The sequence below is a fragment of the Falco punctatus genome, assembly GCF_963210335.1.
Source record: "Falco punctatus genome assembly, chromosome: 2".
Classification (NCBI taxonomy): Eukaryota; Metazoa; Chordata; class Aves; order Falconiformes; family Falconidae; genus Falco; species Falco punctatus.
The window spans coordinates 21,576,505-21,595,497 of NC_137581.1; the positions used below are offsets into that span (position 1 = coordinate 21,576,505).

At 39.6% G+C, this 18,993-nt stretch overlaps 1 protein-coding gene across 1 annotated transcript in view; it reads right to left on the reverse strand.

Annotated features, from left to right (window-relative positions):
* Positions 1–18,993, reverse strand: part of MIPEP (mitochondrial intermediate peptidase) — an 81,059-nt gene that overhangs the window by 5,245 nt on the left and 56,821 nt on the right. Inside the window, exons 17-18 of the mRNA XM_080376364.1 lie at positions 4,824–4,945; positions 3,971–4,044 (exon numbers count right to left, since the gene is read on the reverse strand). Coding sequence (XP_080232490.1) covers positions 3,971–4,044; positions 4,824–4,945 — 196 coding nt within the window. The remainder of the gene's footprint in view (positions 1–3,970; positions 4,045–4,823; positions 4,946–18,993) is intronic.

Sequence of the window (18,993 nt, forward strand, 5' to 3'; positions counted from 1 at the left end):
AATAAATACAGAACAATTCAGTATGAAGATATAATAAGCTTTTCCATCATGTGTGTTCTATAATTTAAACTCAAATAATCCCAAACAATCAAATTATTAACTTGTCAAAACACTGGAGTCACCTCAATTTCATTTCCCAGGGAGTCATTCAAGCATGCTTGTTTAAGTTTTGCACTGTCTACAAATGAACATCACAATATGCACAGGCAAGGATATGCTGATGAATTCCGGTTATTTTTATGACCTTGAGTGTGTTTTAAAATTTCAGTTTAAAGTAGTATGAAAGAAACACAGAGTATAAAACTGAAATTCAGAATACAAAAGTGGCCAGGGAGATAACCTGAAGCAAGGAAGACACACCCTTGATGGCAGAGGATCAGATCAGGGAATACTTAAGCAAACTGGACATAACATAAGCCCACAGGCCCTGACAGAAGGCACCCGTGAGGGCTGAGGGAGCTGGCAGAGGGCACTGCAAGGCAAATCTCAGTAATCTTTGATAAGATTGGGATCACTCTGGGAGAAGTGCCAAAACACTGGAAAAAAGCAAATGTCATTCCTATCCTCAAGAAGGACAAGGAGGAGAACCAGGGAACTACAGGCTGGTCACTCTCACCTCAATCCCTAGGAAGGTGGTGGAGCAGCTAATCCTGGACACCATTTTCAGGCTCATGCACGACAGAAAAATCATCAGGAATAGCCACCATGGATTCACCAAGGGCAAGTCATGCTTGACTAACTTGATAAACTTCTGTGACAAAACAGCTGGCCTGCTAGACAAGGGGAGAGCCATGGATATTATCTACCTGGACTTCAGCAAGGTTTGACAGTTTCCCTAAGATCCTCACAGAGAAGCTGTTGATGTACAGGCTGGATGAGCAGACAGTGAGGTGGATTAAAAACTGGCTGAATGGCCAGGCCCAGAGGGAGGTGATCAGTGCCATGAAGTCCAGTTGGAGGCCAATAACTAGCAGTGTATCCCAGGGGTCAATACCAGGTCCAGTCCCGTTTAACATCTTCATTAATGACCCGGATGACAGGGCAGAGTTCAACAAGGTCCTACACCTGGGGAGGAACAACCCCAGGCACCAACTTATGTTGGGGTCCACCCAGCAAGAAAGCAGTTCACATGAAAAGGACCAGGGGGTCCCAGTGGACACCACGTTGAACATGAGCCAGCAGTGGGGCCCTGCTGCAAAGGAGGAGAACGGCATCCTGGGCTGCATCAGGCAAAGGATCGCCAGCAGGCTGAGGGAGGTGATCCTTCCCCTCCATGCAGAGCTGCTGAGGACACACCTGCAATGCCGTGCCCAGTGCTGGGCTCCTTGGTACAAGAGACACATGGATGGGCATACTGCAGAGAATCCAACAAAGGGCCACAAAAATGATGAAGAGACTGGAGCATCTCTTCTACCAGGAAAGGCTGAGAGAGCTGGGACTGTTCAGCCTAGAGAAGAGAAAGCTCAGGGAGATCTTAGTATTGAGTATTAACACCTGAAGGGAGGGCGCAAAGCAGATGGAGCCAGGCTCTTCTCAGTGGTGCCCAGTGACAGGACCAGGGGCAATGGGCACAAACTGAAACACAAGAGGTTCCCTCTGAACAGCAGGAAACACTTTTTCCCTATGACAGTGACCGAGCACTGGCCCAGGTTGCCCAGAGAGGTTGTGGAGTCTCCTGGAGCCACCTGGGACATGGTCCTGGGCAACTGACTCTAGGTGGCCCTGCTTGAGCAGTGGGGTTGAACAAGATGACCTCCAGAGGTCTCTTCCAACTTCACCTATTCTATGATTCTGTGAAAACATCTTGAAAACCTCTGCTGTTTTTTGTAAATCATAGTCCGTGCTACATTCACCAGTATGATTCATGCTAACGCTGACACAGGGGAGTTACTGCTGTCTTGTTCTCCTGTTACACATAAACAAACACACCAGCAGGTGCACTACAGTTACTGACTGTTAAGTGACACACAGTTCTGTTTAAATCAGTAAATCCATAAACCACTAAAGAAAAAAAATTAAAATCAAACTGCCTATATTTTAAAAATTAAAATCAAACTGCCTATACTTTATACATAGATTTTATGGTCACATCATAAAAGATCCCATTATTCTACTATTTACATGAAGTTCACTACCCTGCAGTAGGCACCACTTTTCCTTAAATATAGCTTGCTCTCTTCTTCAAAGCCCAGGCTACACAGCTATCACCTCTTAACCATTCACCATTGGTCCTGACAACTCACCAATGAACTAAATTAATTGAGGACTATAAGCATGAGGGCTATGAATATCGAAATGCCTAAACCATCTAATTACTGCATTACAAGAGTTAAACTTGTCTGTGTGCTTTCACTGTATCTTACCAGACTTCATCATATTTGGATTTCCTTTAAACTTAAAATAAAGTTGGAATTTCCTGGACTATGATGCCACCTTTTTAGCTTCATTTCCATAGCAAGTTTTATCCAAAACAACAGATGCATAATCTCAACTCCAAACTGATTATACCATGTTCTACTGTGTTCTCTCACATGCAAGGGGGAAAGCCAGTTCTACTTCCATTGATTTTATAAGTCCATCCACAGATGAATTCTGCAAACTTCATTCAAATAATATTTGATTAAAGGGAGCACACTGTCAGCAACTTCAACATAGCATCTAGGACATTCCAGAAAGATTTCACGCTCAGTAAAATTCCAAATACATCCCAGAAATAGAAGAGATGATAAGCATAACTGGTGTTTAAAAGCATTCATTCTTTCTATACCATATGACTTACAATTTATTATTGGATTTGCTTGTAAAGATTTACATTCCTGTCTTGCAACTACTTAATCCACAGTTTTGGGCTACAGTTTTTTGAGGTTACAAACACAGACTCTTCAAGAACAGTAAAGAAATGCAAGTTTGCGAAGTCATCTTAAATAAAAAAGTAACCCTGAAGATCAGAAATATAAGCAGACTAATCTTGAAAATATATAGTTGCTTAATATATGATGAATCTAAGGAGCAGAGAGGTTATGGCCTCAAATATAAGCAGATAGGTCAAAGAACTGAAATGTTCTAGTTATGGAACCCTGCCAATCTCATGATGAAATACAGACACATTACCACTGTCTTCCTTATCTGAGAAAAATCCCCACAACTTCCTGTCTACCAAACTGAAGTGAACAGAGGCCAATGAATTAATATTCATCCTTAATATTAAGAACTTCAGACTAAACTGAAAGATGCCCCTTCAGATGAAGGGCTTACCAAGTCCTATCATGAATAGCAACAGTAATGCAAAAATGTTTGGTTTGAATACTGCAACATTACAAAGGAAAGTTTTTATCATGATCTCAATGACAGAGTCAAGATAAAGTCAGCAGTTTCTCAAACTTGTTTCATTCTCCTGACATTATTTTTTTTAATATACAAATTATAATATCTTTGCTATCGCTATGAATGATTTTTAGAAGTTACTTTCCTGATTCAAAAGGCAAGTATGGTATAGAGAGGAATAATGAACCATAATTCTTCCACTTCATGAGAATGTACACTCAAAGTATTGATACAACTGAAGTAATTTTGAAGATGCTAAAAAGATGTGGCCAAAAAAAGTTCAAATTCTTGTATACGAAATAACCAGATCCATTATGAATTCCATGTATGTAAAAGTTAACAGTTCTTTGTATCACAAAATTGTGTCATCCATCTTCCTTCAAGTATGTGGTACTCTTATTCTGAATTCTTTAGACAGCCTTGAAATACAACCTCTTCCGACACGTCACCCCAACTATCTGCGTGTTTTTATTCTACGTATGACAAGCTCTACTGATCATGACACAAAGCTGACATCCTGCTCACTTAACTAAATAAATAAGTTTTCTTTCATAAATCCAATGAAAATCACAAATTAAAAAGACCAAATTGGGAAATGCAGTTGAATTATTTCCCACTTGAGCAAGGGAATAAATTTTTTTTCTACCTTGAACCATAAGTATGGGCTCTTTTCCACCGCCGTGTGCCAGCATCTCTCTACGATAACGCTCACCCATTGCCCTGGAGAAACACAGATGTTAGATCCACCTGCAAACACAACCTGTTCAGCTTTCAGTCAGATTTGCTTCTAGGATCTCTACAGAACTCAAGAGACAGAGATCAAATGAAATCTTCCACCCTGAAACAATGACTGCCTTGATTCCACGTTGAGTCCTCAAATTCAGAGTACATTTAAAATTATACTATGAGTAACTGAACTAGACAAATTTGATACATATGAATATGTTAGTGTTTACAGAAGTTAATTTGCGAACAACATTTCAGCCTTCATTGCTCCAAGGGGAAAAACTGCTCTGTTACAATGCTCTGAATGCTCACCTAAGGTATAGAACACTTACAATTTGTGATCTCACAATCTACTTTTTAATTTCAAAGCAGAACGAGTAGGATAGCTATACTTAGCTTTGAAGTTGGTGACATGAAGCTTGTTTAATACCCACAGTTGCTTTGACTTCAATAGAAAATTACAAGTAATTAGGCATCTATGAAAATCAAGCTCTCTAATTAGATCTAAATGTGGATTTCAGTGCCTCCAAACTGGCACACCTGTATCTTAAAACATCGACATGAATTTTTTTTGCACCAATGAACATGTCCCAAAGTACACTTTATACTCGTGTCTATTTCCTGTTTTGTAATCCTTTTAAAATCAAGAAAAAGGCTAAAACCCAACTGTCATTAAAAAAAGCCCATTAACCTAGGCAGCCCCATCTGACCTGTTTCATGTTTTCCAAAAGCAAGTAGCACTTCATTCTACTTCATATTTTCTCTGTTTTTACCTATCAAATGGGTCCTGAGCAAAACACTGTTTCCACACCATGGAAGCAACAGCCCTAGACATGAGGTAGGAGTAATATTTGGCACCATAGCCCACAAGATGACTGAATCGCAGCTGCCAGGCCTGTAAGGAGAAAAAACAAAAATAGTCTTTTAAATCCTTTAAATTGTTTGGCATTTTCTGAAATATGATGGAAGAAATCTGATACTATTAAAGACAAACAGTTTCAAAAAAAAAAAAAAAAAAAAAAAAACCACCACCACCAGAAATCCCAGAATGAACACATCCTTTATTATAAGAAGCATTTTTCAACCTAAATACTGTACATCCAATACACTGATCCCAACTGAAATAATACACAAATAGGACCAGAAGGGGAGAAAATCAAGCAGTGAAAAAGATTATTCATATTTGATAATAGCTGTTTTGTTCCACTGGTCTTTAAAGAAAGCCACAATTACTTCATTACAAGCAACACGTTTTACCATTTTCCATGTGGGCAAGTGCAGCGTCACACTTGGAAAAGTTCAATTTATAAACTTTTTCCACAAACAAAATGATAATAGGGACTTGCATTTAATACTATAAAAATATGGCTTCCCATATATCAAAAAACTCAAATTACACCCACATGCAATGTCATTGTTCACAGATTTTTTTGCACATTTTCAAATGCATATATATATATATATATCTCAGATCATCACGCATAGTTATATTGTTATTCATTTATGTATTGTTACTCGGCTTTATGACTCTTCCCAGTAACGGTGGACTCCTTAATGCTGTTTGGTGTTGACTGTTTACGTTTTCTTAGCAGAGAAAATCTGAAGTGTCACCGTTACTTTCTCAGAAATAAAACTACTTTTTTTTTTTATTTCCCTGGCTGTAACAGAGTAATTTAAATTGGGAGAGACCTCTGAAGGTCACGTGGTCCAACTTCTGCTCAAAGCAGACCCAACTTTGATAAGGTTTCTCAGGGCTCTGTCTAAAATCTCAGTATCTCTAAGGTTGAAGATCTCATCACCTCTGATGCAATGTGGAAAGGCAAGCAGGTCCAAGCTGAGAAGACATTGTTTCCCAATAGATTCGGGCATATTTTTTGAACTGAAGATGGATGAATGCATAGATGAAGGAGTGAGAAACTGACTCTGCCCTTTCAGTGCTCTGAGAAAACCAGTCCTATATCTTCCTAGTCCCTCCTACCCAAAGTCAAAGCTCTTAACATTCTTGTGATGTGACTGTTGTCAAGATTTTTTGTATGTACTATAGAAAACAGAGTTTTAAAGAGGAACTAGAAGCCAAACAATAAAGTAGCACAACAGATGTTTTAAATTTAAATCCACGGGCTCTCAAGATGCTTGTACTTATCCTAGAATCAATAGCTGAAATGCTGAGGCAGCTGAACAGAAAAGTGAAAGGGCATTAGCAATTTTTCAGAACTATTTCTCTTTGACTGTGATTCTTTATCACATTGTAAGTAACAAACTCCTCCTGATTTTTGACAGCTGAAATAAACTATGTTTCTTTATTCAAGAAAGTGCTGATCATCACCTTATTCTCCATTACCGAAGTCAAAGATTTATGAGTGTGGTAAAAAAAATGACCAACTGAGAGGGTGGAAAAATAAATTATTCAGCTTTTAATCAGTCTTTTTACTTTTAAAAAGGTACCCTATAATCTAGATCATTGTGAACAGCTGACGAGAAACAAAGTTCTTAGCTCCCTTTTCCGAGCAACACCTATAAATAAAGTTCTCAAAGTTAACTGCGATTCAGCCATTCAAAAGCTATTTTTAACAAGATGGTTATCTCCACCCTAAGACAGGTGTCCAAAACAGATGGAATTTGCCATGGGTGAGCAATCTAGTCTCTACTGGTAGGCTACACAACTAGTTTAAAGTAGGAGCAACATAGTTAGAGGAGATGAAAAAATGTCTCTAGTCTTCAATTTTCCTGTTGGTCTTGACGCATGATGAAAATTGTTAACAATTATTAAAAACTCATCAGTGACAGGACAGTATCCCAAAAAGGAAAAAAAAATAGAGGATGTGTCAGTCCATCTTAAGATAGATGCCTAAGACAGATAAGGTATAGATGACTCTCTCTTCCTTCATTGGAATATGTAAGGAACACACTTTTAGACAGCTCAGGTTATGTAAGATGACTACCATCCTCAAAGGCATACCACAACTAAGATTGTTTTCTTATTGCAAACAACAGTCAGGGAAATCTGATTATTAACACTGCTATTCCCTAGTGAAGCTTATATTCAATTTTAAAATGTTTGGGGTTTTGTACCAGTACAGATTTTCCCCACTCTAAAGTATGAATAATTCTAGCATGTTACCATTCCCTGTCACTACTTTTTTCTCAGTCCTCACACAGTTTCTGATCAAGAACTCCCAATCTTCAATATTTCACCATTACCCAGTACCTATTATTCAAGTACATCTTTGGATTCTAAGCTGTTTTAGTAATTAACTTTCCAAAACTGGACTTAGCTACCTGTAAAAAAAATATTTAAACATTAAGATTCATCCTCTACCCTAATTCACAAGGAACTATCTGCCTGCATTAAAATACTCCTCTTGTTTCATACAGATGAGACTATGATCTAGGCAATACAATATTCAAAAAGCCCAAGAATAGGCTAATACTCCTTTAAAAAGTTCTATGATGTATAAACTATAAACACATCACTGCAAATATATTTAAAACTAAATGGTTCACCTTTTAGCATAAAACTCCATTTTAATAAAATTAGCTATAGATGTAAAATGACTTGATTTCTTGGTGTTGTTTCCAATGCTGAATGATTTCTCCATTTATAAAAACAAACACACACACACCCCTCCACCCCACTTTATCAATTTCCCTTTTGGAAAGGGTAAAGGCTAGACATGTAGAACTAGGGCACTCTCCTTATTAAATGTTGTATTTTGGGTAAGCAGCTAGAAAGTTAATGAAGACTCTTGAGTAATCACTTACTTCAAAAAGTTCCACGAACCCGTTCCAGGAGTTTATAAAACAGTGCATTTTACAGCATAGCCCATGGGTTATGATAATATGCCATCCACAGGTCATGTTCATGCCTGCTTTTTATCCCACACAACAGACTGAAATAAAGGCGTGTGACTGATCCATTGCAGTTATTAAAGGGGCCTTCTTTCCACCAACGTTATCAGTCTTCTCTTATATCCATGTCTGAAATATTTCCAAATTCCATGTGCAATGGCTTTCCATCCCATTGTGTAACAAACAAAAATACCACACCGATACTTTTGTATTTTTACACCTTATCAGGAATTTTTTAAAAAGTCTTTGTAGGATACATTCTTAGGGTAAGATTCAATTCATTCTACCTTACCTACCTTAAACCAGGTATCTTGCCCAAACCAGACATTATACGCTTCCTTTGTAATCAAAGGACAGAAGTATTTATCCTGTTATCTTTGGAAAGGACAGGACTACTGCTCTAGGAGAAATCTGAATAATTTACTACAACTTCTATCTTCTATTTAAAAGGTAAGCCACTTCATTAATTCAAACAATATAGTAGCATTAGTTAAACTGTTTTGAAGACTAAATAAACTAATTTAGGATTCAATAATTTGAATTTTAAATTTAGAACTATTAAGATTATCACAAAAAAAATCTGATAGAAAAATTTAGATGCGATTCTACGAAGACAAAACCAAAGAAAAAAACCCCTACAGCTTAATATATGCTAGCCTAGCTTTTGTTTGAGTGTAGGTAATCATTCATGAAGCTCCACTAATCACATGCTATCAGTGCTACAAAATCCTACTACATCTGTTGGAAACAGAAAAAACAAAACAAACTACAGGAATTCTTTACTAGTGCTTGGACTTTTCAAAATGCTCTTCCAACAGTTTCTGCTGTGACTTCAGTTACTGCAAAGCATATTTAAGTCCATTTTGCTTTGCATCTTAAGACAAAAAACACAAGTGAGAACCTGAAAACACACAACACTAAATTAAGAAAACTATTTTCATCATTTAAGTCTTCTAATTACAAAATGTGTTCTACTGTAATTACATCAATGAGCAAGTTGTTGAATAGTTTCCATGAGGAACACTCTTTGATGGAGATGATATTTTGTGCCCGCCCCCTTCTTAATTAAATGCTTATTCTGGCAGGAAACCTAATAAAGGAGCAGCCAACTCGTTTCCTTCAGGGGGGCTACTGGGTGGAGAACCCCTGAATCTGGCACTAACTTGGTATTACTGCTCCTAATGCCCTTGAATTTAGCTGTCAGCACGGGTGGAAAACTCCTGAGAGACATCAAGAAGCTCCAGGCTCTGCTAACTTCACAGCCAGAAGAGAATGTTGATTAGCATGGAAATCAGTACAGGTTATTTCCCTCTGCTGAGACCAAGGTTTATCAGGGCTAGTGGAAATCCAGGACACCACCACTCTGGCATGCAAACAAGCACACTGAAGGTTAGCACGGGCAATGTTTTCTTGGCACTGTGTCAGCCATTCATACAGCAGGAGCTGGAGGTGCAACAGAAAGAGCTGCAGGTTACAGGTCAAGAACTATGAAGCCATTTTTCAGCACAGAAAACCAGTGAATTTAACGTGGGGTGCAGATCAGAGGGATGCTTCACATTTAGCTTAGCAAGTTTCCCGTTCTGATGTACCAGCTGCACAGGTATAATTATAAAATATCAGAGGGAAAAAGTACTTTTAGCAAAAGAAAAAAATATTATCTGATGACCAGGAGATCTGGTCTTACTTTTTCCCTTTGACTTCGTATTTTCATGTTCTTCAGACCCACATTCTGCCTCAGATCACTTTTCTCAAAATTCAAGGAAGATACTCAAGAGATTTCACAGTACAGAACTGCAACAACATCCAGTTAACACATACAGAAAATTTCAGTCTCGTTCATACATTACAGTGACTCCCAGAATCAGTGTGCTAATCTACTTGAATTAAATGCCCTTCTCCGAACCTTTTCTATGCTCCCTTTCCCAGAATAACTGAGCCTGCAGTCAGACAAGCCAAGAAGCTTCCTGGTAAGGCTCCTCTTCTCCTCCTTCCCCTGCACAGTGATGGAAACAAGCAGCCTGGCACTGCTAGCAGAAGCCTGCCTAGGCTGTGGCTGCCAGGCTCTGAAGCTCATTCTCTATCACTTGGGTGCACTTATTTTGGGAAGCCCACATTGTCACACAGCAGAATTTATTCTTCTACTTTTCTGTTTAAACTACTCATTTTCCTTACGAAATGAGAAAAGGATTTTCACATATGCTTTGCAGCTTACAGAATTCACTTTTGTTCTGAAAAAATCACAGATATTTTTTTTCCTATTATATTAGCCTGTTACATAAGTTTACAGCGTGCTTTGAAAACGTCCTCAATTCATTCTCACTTGAAGAAACAGTTTAATGAGTTTTGGAGTGCAGAGTCTGCAAACTGCTTGTGCCAGTAGCTACCTTGGGGGAAAAGCTAGAACACTTACTGACTGGCAGAAACAACTCTCTCCATAGGTATGCAGCGGCTTGCTCAGTCAACTTACTTTCTGTATTCTTGGCCTGTGCCCCTCTAAGTTTTATAGAATTACATCATCATCATCATTCCGGAGTTTCACAATAATAAAAAAATCCAATAAAGAGCTTTAAAGCCACTTCCTTTGCTGCAGTTTCTAAGCTTGTTTAGAATAACAGAAAGCTAATTTCAAGAAACCACATCTTGTGCTGCGCCCCTAACTTGCCTAACATCAATACTCGTTCAGTTCTTCAGCGTCATGCGTTTCTGTGTTAGGAGCAGGAGAATGCACAAAGTAAACCAACACTGCTATTTTAAAAAGCGAGTCAAGCAAGAGATTAAGATTTCAATTTATAACACTTCTGTGTTTTTATGACAAAATTATAAATAAATCTAGCAAGGCAAGGAACGTAAATATTTTTGCAGTTGTTTACACTAGGGAAGAGGAAAGGAATTTAACATGCAATTAACCACTCTAGGTGTTTCTAGATATGTACAATATGGCCTTTGAATTACTTAAAGAAAAATATTTCATTTTTATTTATACACTATTAATGCATTTGAGCTGCTTATAGCAAAATTATTTAAAACTATTTACTCTTCCCATCTTCTCTCCTCCCCACAAAGTGACTGCAGGGAAGGGGGACATGGTAACAAAGAATACAGACATCAAAAAACTGTATGTATGATCTGCATTGCTCTACAATCCTTAAAACTTGGATTAAAAAGACACAGTTACGAAAACTGATTCTATATTGTGTCCTTTGGCTGATCTTATTTGGACAAGTTGAGAGACAGTCTTACTATTAAACATTTAACTAGTCTTTAAAGTAAAATATAAGAAATATGCAATCAGACAATTTCCAAACAAGTCCTTCATGTTGCAACACATAACTCTACACATATACCTACACATGCAACACCCACCCCATTCAATTAGCCATTAATAATTTCTATTACTGCCTAAACTTTAAAGATTCATAAGCCCAAGATAACTACAATCAGATCATCACAGTTTCCTTTGGGTACTGACTCACACTGAAGTCCAAGGGTTTTATTCTGCTTTACCAATTAAACCTAATTTAAGGTATTGACCTTTAAAAACATTATTTTAAAACAAACATCATGAAGGCTCTTGAAGATAAGCTCTTCCATAAAATGAGAAATATCTTAAGCAACATTGTAACTAAAAAAATCTATTTGTCAGTAGAACTTAATCACGTAAATTATCTGTACCTACACAGGAAGATGAAATAGCTTCTATTTTACAATAATGCTCATTTACTATCTTTTGCCAAGCCATTCCAGACAGGGATTTAGAGGATCAAGATTTTAATCCTGAATCTGCCACAAAATGCAGTACAAACTTGAAGAAACTACTTTTTTCCCCCTCTCAGTGTAACTGCCACCTCCTGTTAAGCAAGAGTGATAACAGATCCTCCCTCTTGTTCTTTTCTGTTTTGGCTGCAAGCTTTGAAAAGGACAACCTCCCACTGCATTTGAAGAGCATTTCAGACCCTCTAGCCTGTGTTCATGGCAATGAGACGTTCAGTTGTATCTATCACTCTTAAATATAGCTTCAGTACTGCAGTACAGGGAGGGGGGGGGCGGAGAACAACAACAACATGTGAATGTGAGAACTAAACAAAGCAATCTGTGTTTATATATATATATATGTATAATATATATATTTAAAGCACATATAGTTATTTCAAAATGTTACCAGGAGACATACGCAACTAATTCCTGCACTGTTCTTTAAAATGCTCTACCACGTGGTAAATACTATCGCTAAAGTATGTTTGAGTTTCATGGGGCTAACATTTGCAAAAAGAATTTCCTTAAAAGTGCTTCATATCTTATGATATCTGTAAACACTCTGCTGCTGTAGATAGTCGCCCTGTGAATAGCGTCATATTACTACCGGAAAACAAATCTTCACAGTATTTGCTATCAGCATTTTCTTTATCATAAAATGAACTCAACTCCAGAAAGACAGAAACCTAAACAAACCTTGAAGGGTGACTTTAACAGCTTTTGAAACTCTCAGCATCTACTTTAATACTGACCTCAGCAGAGCACCAATCTTTCAGAAACAGCTTTTAGCTATTGATTATTTACAGAACTATCCCTTCCCCAGAGTTCATTGTGCACTCCTTTATTAAACTTCTCCTAAGGCCTAGACACTTCAATTTGGTTTTATAGTATACTTTTAAGACGGCTCATATGAAAACTAATCCAGGGATTTGTACTTTGTGTAAACAACTTTGGTTTCCAACATGGCAAGGTAAAAAATTACTTTGAAAGGGTTACATAAACTTCAAGAAGTTGAGTAATGACATATGACTTCATCTCTCTTCCAAACACTCCAAAAGGTGGAATATGAGCAGTATCAGTGCCTCTTCAAGTAACTGAAGAGAGAAAAAGTGGAAAAGCAATCCTCTATGAAGACTCTCTGCCTTTACTATGAACCTTGTTCCTGTGATCTACAACAGTGGTTTCTTTAAAACACACCATTAGCGAGATTCTAGACTTACTGGGTGTCTGCTTCCTCCTTGAACAAATGAGGGAAAAGACTGACAAGAGTTTAAAAGATTACCTACTAACCGTAATTATATTTGCTCTAAATTAAACTATTTTCCCCTCCTAATATCTGCTCACTAATAAGAAACCAAGGATGACAGTGTCAATGCCAATTATTTTTTTCATGAAGGTTTTCAGTACCAGAACATACTCACGTTTGCCCACAAAATGTTCTCTTTGCCAGCCAAATAACTCTGTTTCCTCAACTTCCATTATAGCTCATGTTTCCAAACCTATTACCTTTCCAATGCTACTTGTCTGTATTTTTTCCAGTTTTTCTACATCTTTTTAAGAGGTAGACACCTACTACACGACACAACACTGCCCACTGATAAGTCCTCAATGCCAAATACAAAAATATATAAAGCCCCCCAGATATAATGTTCTTTAAGAGCATCCCATGAATAAAAGCACACTCTTTAGGCATGTATTGTTCTTTAAATACTTATGCAATTAGTTGCTTTCATAATGCAAACTAGGATAGAATAGACTATTTCAGTTGGAAGGGACCTACAACAGCCATCTAGTCCAACCACCTGGCAATTCAGGGCTGACTGAGAGTTAAAGCACCTTATTAAGGACATTGTCCAAACGCCTCTTAAACACTGACAGCCTTGGGGCATCGACCACCTCGCTAGGAAGCCTGTTCCAGTGTCTGACCACCCTCTTGGTAAAGAAATGCTTCCTGATGTTCAGTGTTGAACCTTCCCTGATGCAGCTTTGAACCATTCCCATGTGTCCTGTCACTGGATCCCAGGGAGAAGAGCTCAGCACCTCCCTCTCCCCTTCCCCTCCTCAGGAGGCTGTACAGAGCAATGAGGCCGCCCCTCAGCCCCCTTTTCTCCAAAGTAGACAAGGCCAAAGCCCTTAGCTGTTCCTCAAAGGACATTCCTTCCAGCCCTTTCACCAGCTTTGCTGCCCTCCTCCGGACGCATTCAAGGACCTTCACATCCTTCTGAAGTTGTGTGCAGTGCTGGGCCCCACAGTACTTGAGGTGAGGCCACACCAGTGCTGAATCCAGCGGGATAATCGCCTCTTCACCAGCTGGTCATACTGTGTTTGATGCACCCCAGGGTGCTGTGTTCCCCGACCTGGCCAGGGCAGCCAGACTGACTCGTGTTGAGCTTGCTGCCGACCAGCAGCCCCAGATCCCTTTCTGCACGGCTGCCCTCCAGCCACTCCTCTCCCAATTTGTACTTGTGCCCAGCATTATCCTGTCCTAGGTAGAGAATCTGGCATTTGGACCTGGTACATTTCATCCCGTTAACCGCAGCCCCATGCTCCAAACTATCTAGAACCCTCTGCAAGGCCTCTTGTCCCTCAGGAGAGTCAGCCGCACCTCTGTTTGGTGTCATCAGCAAAGTTGCTAAGGATGCATTCAACTCTCGCATCCAGATTGTTGGCAAATACATTGAACAGGACTGGCCCTAGAACTGAACCCTGAGGAACACTGCTGGCGACCAGTCACGAGCCAGATGTAGCCCCGTTAACTACAGCCTTTGAGCTCTGCCGTTCAGCTACTTCTTCACCCAGAGCTGTGTAAACCTGCTCGTTCTACAGCTGGACAGCTTGTCCAGAAGGATGCTGTAGAGGACAGTATCAAAAACCTTATAAAATCCAGAAAAACTACATCTGCTGCCATCCCTTCATCTGCTGGGTGGCTGACCTTATCATAGAAGGATATAAAATTAGTTAAACGAGGCTTGCTCTGTGAACCCATGCTGACCGTGCCAGATTCCAGTATTCTTTAAATGTCTTTCAGTAGTACCCAGTATAATCTTCACCATAATTTTTCCAGAAACTGAGGTCAGACCAACAGGGCTGCAGCTCCCTGGGTCTTCCCTCACACCCTTTTTGTGAACTGGTATAACACTTTCTAGCTCCCAGTCAGCAGTGACCTCCCCAGACCTTTGGTAGATGGTTGAGAGGGCTCCTGCCACAACATCTATCCACTAGCTCCTTCAGTACTCTGGGATGAATCCCATCAGGTCCTATGGGCTTGTGACCATTCAGCTGATACAGCTGGTCCCTTACAGTGTCAGTGTCCACAAATGGAAAGTCGCTGTTCCTGCACTTGTAGTTGCCCAACTGAAGAGGACTGGCAGCCCAAGGTCTATCAGTATTTAGAATCACAGAATGGTTAAAGTTGGAAGGGACTTCTGGAGATCATCTAGTCCAACCCCTTGCTAAAGCAGGTTCACCTGGAACAGGTTGGACAGGATTGTGTCCAGGCAGGTTTTGAATTGCCTCCAGAGGAGACTCCGCAACCTCTCTGGGCAGCCTGTTCCAGTGCTCTGTCACCCTTAAGGTAAGGAAGTTCTTCCTTATATTCAGAAGGAATTTCTTGTGTTTCAGTTTGTACACACTGCCTCTTCTCCTGTCACTTGGCACCACTGAAAAGAGCCTGGCCCCATCCTCCTGATGCTCACCCCTAAGATATTAGTAGACATTGATAAGATCCCCTCTCTGTCTTCTCCAGGCTGAACAGGCCCAGCTCTCTCAGCCTTTCCTCATCAGGGAGACCCTCCAGTCCCCTCACCATCTTTGTAGGCCTTTGCTGGACCCCCTCCAGTAGTTCCTTGTCTTTCTTGAACTGGGAAGCCCAGAACTGGACACAGCACTCCAGAAGCAGCCTCACCAGAGTAGAAGGGGAGAATAACCTCCCTCGACCTGCTGGCCATGCTCCTCCTAATGTACCCCAGGACAGACTGAGGCAAAAAAAGCACTGAATGCCTCTGCTTTTTCTTCATCCTTACTAGTCAGATGACCATCTTCAACAAGTATCAGTCCAATGTTTTCTTTAGACTGCCTCTTGCTATTAACATACTTTAAAAAGACCCTCTCATCTGAAGCAACTGGCCAGTTTTAACTCTGAGCTTTGGCCTTCTGCATCTTCTCCCTGCATAAAAGAATGAGAGCTCTGTACAATTCCTGCAAAGCCTGACCTTGCTTCCAGAGAGCATACAGTTTCTTCTTCCCCCTGAGCTCCACAAGTGTTCTTTGTTCAGCCAAGCTGGTCTTCTGCCGTGCTTGCTTGACTTATGACACAGTGATCCAACTATGCCGGATCCAAATTCTCTGGATCATTTAAATTCTGCTTTTCATGACTTCTGCAATCATTGTCAACTGAAGGAGCTGCTATAAGTATTATCAATAAATTCTCATCCAAATCATTAACAAAAACATAGAACTACAGTAATTCCTGGACAGACCTCTCGTGACTTCCACTTAACAACATCCCGGTGTGGAACTAAGCTTTCACCTGCTCTGTCAGCATGTCTTCCACACGTTGCCTCAGCCATAACTCTATACAGTTTGCTTGCAGTTACAATTTGAAAGCGTCAGAAAAAGCTTGCTAAGTCTAGAGTTACGCTATCAACCACTTCCTTCGTATTCTGAAGATCAATCAACTTCTTAAGAAGAAAAGTGGATTTTTCCATCTCAGATGGTTCTTACAAAACCATGGTTATTTTGCTCACTTGATTGCTCTCAAGGTGTTTATGAGCTACTTAGCAATTGGTTCTACTACTTCTTGAGTGACAAAGTCTGAACGATTAGTCTACAGTTCCTAAATTCTTCTCCCTTCATAAGAGTATTTATCATAACTACCACTTTTTCATGAGTTTAGGAGTGGTAATTTCTCCATGTCAATGACTGCTTTGATAAACTTAAATATTCTGACAACCTGACTTCATCAAATCTAATTATTCTCTTTCATTCCTTTATCTCAGTTGTGTTTCCTTCTGTCTCAAAAATTGTGCACATTCCTTACCTAATCAAAATTCATTTATTTTTTAAAAAGCACTGAGGCAAAGGCATGGAATATTTCTGCTTTCTCTGACATTTGTTGTTGCTCTCTCCCTGACTCACCTCTTACTTCTTTAGTAGTTCTGGAATTTTATTACCTTCACTACTTGAGTTTTGCAACTCAGCATTTCTAGCCTTTTTTTTCTGAATTCTTTTATTCTTTGTATTCTGGTCATATAATGATTTCTATGTTATATGATTTTAATCAGGTCTTTAAAGGGCTTAGTCCCTTATTACCAAACCTTTTCTACATCAGGATAGCTTGCCTCTTTAGTTCAGTCTTTGATAGCTACATAATGTCTTTTGATTCATCATACTTGGCTGTTTTCCAGTTCCAGCAAATATCTGGCAGTCGCCTTCTTTCCGATTGTCATGATTTAACCCCAGCTGGCAACTAAGTACCACACAGCCGCTCACTCAGTCCCCTCTGCTGTGGGATGGGGAGGAGAACTGGAAAAAGGTAAAACTCAGGGGTTAAAAACAATTTAATAATTTAAATAAAACATAATAAAAGGACTACCACTAATAATAACAACAACAACTGTAATGAAAAGGAAAGAGAAATAGAGAGGAATTTTTTAAAACCCAAGGGGGGGGAGGGAAAACCCTAACAACAAAATGGTGCGCAATACAATTGCTCACCACCCACTGACCTATGCCCAGCCAGTCCCCGAGAAACCCCAGCCAACTCCTCCTATTTTATATACTGAGCATGCCATTCTGTGGTATGGAATATCCCCCTGGCTAGTTCGGGTCAGCTGCCCTGGCTGTGCTCCCTCCCGGCTTCTTGTGCACCTGCTCACTGGCAGAGCATGGGAAACTGAAAAGTCCTTGATTTAGCGTAAGCACTACTTAGCGACAACTAAAACATCTCTGTTATCAACATTATTCTCATACTAAATCCAAAACAAAGCACTGTACCAGCTACTAAAGAGAAAATTAACTTCACCCCAGCCAAAAGCAGGATGCTGATACATATTTTTTTTTAATCATTGTTGATATTTTTGGGTTTTAAGCTGCTTGAAACTTCCACAACTTTACTTTTGGCTCATTAGCACTTATCCAGTCCTCTGTCTTTCAAACTTTTACATGGCTTTCACTTTTCTAATAACCTCCTTTTCTCAGATATTCCAATACACAGGCTTTTTCTCCCACTCAGTTCTTTTCAGCACTTTATTGATTAGTACCACAAATTTTATTCCCCCATCCTCAACCCAGTATTGGTCATTTAAAAGTTCTTTGCCAGCAACACCAAATTCTACCTTTTTTCATCTCCTTTAACCTAGCTTTCAGTTTTGCTTAGATTCTAAGGTTATATTAGTTTAACTAAATAAATCTAGGACCAATTTGGAAAGATTTTAGATAAAATAAACATAAAGTGAAATCACAGTTCAAAGTTTAACAGGCAGCCACTACTTAGCCTTCCTTACCAATAATTTCAAGATTTATGTTCACCACTTGAGTAAAGTTTTCAGAATTCAAAACCACTTTTACCTTCAGAGGTTAAGGGTTATCGCTTATTTATTTTAAGACAGCTGCCTCCTTGCTTGCTCAGTTTGACTATTCTTTTTACGTGGTGTTACTGATATTCACATGAAACGTTATACAGGACCAGAGTTGTAACTACACATTGTGGTCACTCCAAAGACCTAACAAGAAACCCTTAGAGAACAGATGCCACAATAACACAGATGGTAGATTCAATAACAAGATACTTCACTCAAATTGCCAGTCAGCCCTCAGTAAGCTGAGGAACTGGACTGTTAAAAACTATACTCTCCACTGCAGCACCACTACTGACAGCGATCATGATTAGTACAAGACTGCAATGCAGAACTTCAGAAACCACAGTGTCTCCATTTTTGGATTCTGGCTTGGCTAACACAACTAAGCATGAGGTCAGGCCACCTTCAAACTCCTAAGAAAAGGCTCCTAAGAAGGAAAAAACCATACAGCTACTCTCTTGCTCTCAGGTGTTCTTCAATAAAATAAAAAGGGGGCTTGGGCACATGGTGACAGTGTGGTACAGAAGCTATTTTCTCTCTGCAGAGAAGCTAGCTCTGTCTAGTGACAGCAACTCCTCTTCAGCTGCCCAACCTCCCAGATGCCTTTATATGTGCCTTGTTAATGAAATCCTTGTGTTCTCAGCACCTATGGCAAGCCATGTCTTCCTGTAGTGCCTGACAGCCTCACTCAGCAAGCACTCCAAATGTTAGGCTGCATCTCATCCATTGATTTCCTTTGTCAGGAACGTGACAGACACAACCT